This window comes from Mytilus edulis, chromosome 9 (genome assembly GCF_963676685.1).
Source record: "Mytilus edulis chromosome 9, xbMytEdul2.2, whole genome shotgun sequence".
NCBI classification, from domain to species: Eukaryota; Metazoa; Mollusca; class Bivalvia; order Mytilida; family Mytilidae; genus Mytilus; species Mytilus edulis.
This window is the reverse complement of record NC_092352.1, coordinates 266,548-268,778: the sequence shown is the minus strand read 5'-3', so window position 1 is coordinate 268,778 and position 2,231 is coordinate 266,548. Positions and strand designations below refer to the sequence as shown.

Sequence of the window (2,231 nt, the reverse complement as noted above, 5' to 3'; positions counted from 1 at the left end):
GATCCAATGAGGTCGAATTATTTATTTGCAAGTGAATAATTCATCATCAATGTTTCTTATCTCATTTTGACAAAATTTAACCATACTGGCTGCAAAAAGCGAATAAGTGTTGCACTATTTCACTATATTAATGATTGAACTAAACAAATCATATTTTAGATTTTTTATACATCTCGTAACTAGTGCCCCTTTAAACTAAGTATAGAACATCCGTAAGTGTATCGCTCTTTTTCCAAAGTAAGTTGTCTAGATTTTGTATATCCTTTGCAAAAACGTAATTAAGTTAATCGGGCCTCTATATACATTTAGAAAACCAATATGAAATGTACTGAAATCATTTTATTCATCCCTAAATGTGTAATTCCCCCACAGTCCTGTTTGAAATAATAAATAACATAAAGTACAATAATACTGTAATGGTGACGATTAACTACTGTATAAATGAACACAATTTTCCAACCTTGATTCACATTTGGTTTTACTTTTTAGTACTGTAATATACATTCACACCAGGCACGAATGTTACAGAATCTTTGCCATTTTTGTCTTTTTCAGCTCTGTTTTTACTTAATGACTTTGCTAGTTGTTTGACATCTTTTGTTCTAAAAGATTCCAAAATGTCATTGCTTTTTGAGCGGTTTGGTTGGTGGATACTGAAAGTATCTTCCTCCGCGTTTCTTTGTTTTTTCTTTAAAATCATATCTGTTTGAGCGCGCGTCATCATCCACGGTGGTCTAGTGTCGTCTGCTTCTTGTCCTGTCATATCCAATGATTTGTCAGTTTGGTCATCATGTGATTCGTAGCTATATTTCGAAAGACGACTCTTGCTCTTCGAATTTTCGTTTGGTAGATCATCGGAGTCCTTTATAAGGGGTTGTGATAAAGTTGAATGTAGTTTCTGAAATCTGTCATCTTTTGTCGGAGCTCCTGGTTTTAGGTGCAATTTTCCTCTGTATTTATTATATTCTTTTAGTGCATCCTGATCCACCACCATAACTTCTGGCAGCCGTGTCATAAATGTCCGCTCTCTATGAGTTACAATCTCCGTCTTTTCACGTCGGATACTGAATGGCATTTTGGGTAAGTTTTCCTTTCCTCTGACACTCTGGCTTCTAAAATTGTACTCGGGTGCTTTATACATCACATCAAAACTTGGGCGCCTTTTTTCTTCCGCTATTTGTACATTTGGTAAATTGAGCCCAGAGAGTCGAAATTCATCCTCGCGTCTCCATTTTGCTTGTTTTCTTTCTTGGTTTTTCATGAAAGTTCTAGCAGAGAGATCGAATGAATTTGAATTTTTCAGTTGTCTGACACTGAGGCTAGTCAACTGCCTTTCCAGATGACGATCCTGACTGACATTCTCGTGTAGAATAGTTCCATATAAATTTGTTTTAGGCATGGCATGTCGGACACACAAATGTTGTTTCAGTTTAATATTCTTGGTGTCTGCCCCAGGCTCATATGTTAATAAATCACGAGATATTTCAAACGGCAAGTTGTGTTGAATCGACATTTTAAAACTGGCTAACGTCATTCCACAAAGTCTGTATAAGGATTAATAAAGGATTATTCTTCATAAACAAATTTTGTACACAACACTTAAATCTTTAAAACCATGATCATATATACTAACTTCAATACTGTCCAATTTCTGTCTCGGCCAAGTTTTCTGACCCGTTATAATCAAATATCATCTTTACTTTAGTGTTACAATCATCGCGAATCGCTACATAGACCTTAAACCGACATTATACTCAGAATTCCTGGTCGATTGCCCTTCACAGATAACACTTGTCCCAATGTATTCCTAAGTTATATGCATTCTTACTTTACACTTATTGTCAGTTTCTGCATGTATTACACCAATATTGAATATGATATTATATTAATGTGTCGTTAACAACGGCTTTTGTTCTCCTCCGACACGGATGACTACGTTTTGGTACATTAAGATTTATAATCAATTCGTGTGTATTAGGATAATCTAGTTATAAAACGGATTGTATCAGGCCGTTAACGGGTATATGGCTGGCTCGGTCTTATTGTTTATACCATTAGCCAACTTGTGGTATTAACCAATAGGAATTATTAAATCGAAATATTTCATCAGTTAAGTACTTTAACAAATTTTTAAAGTATATGAATAGCAAAGCTATTGTTTTATTATTCAATTTAAAGATTTTCCTTCAAATAGAATCCTTTGATAGGACTGTATAGAACGTAAATTATGA

The 2,231-nt window shown here is 34.5% G+C and overlaps 1 protein-coding gene across 1 annotated transcript; it reads right to left on the bottom strand.

Moving 5' to 3' along the window:
- Positions 1-319: 319 nt before the first annotated feature.
- LOC139487415 (uncharacterized) lies at positions 320-1,960 on the bottom strand. The gene has a single exon (XM_071272170.1). It carries the CDS (start codon positions 1,532-1,534, stop codon positions 479-481), a length of 1,056 nt encoding a protein of 351 aa, XP_071128271.1. The 5' UTR covers positions 1,535-1,960; the 3' UTR covers positions 320-478.
- Positions 1,961-2,231: the final 271 nt, after the last annotated feature.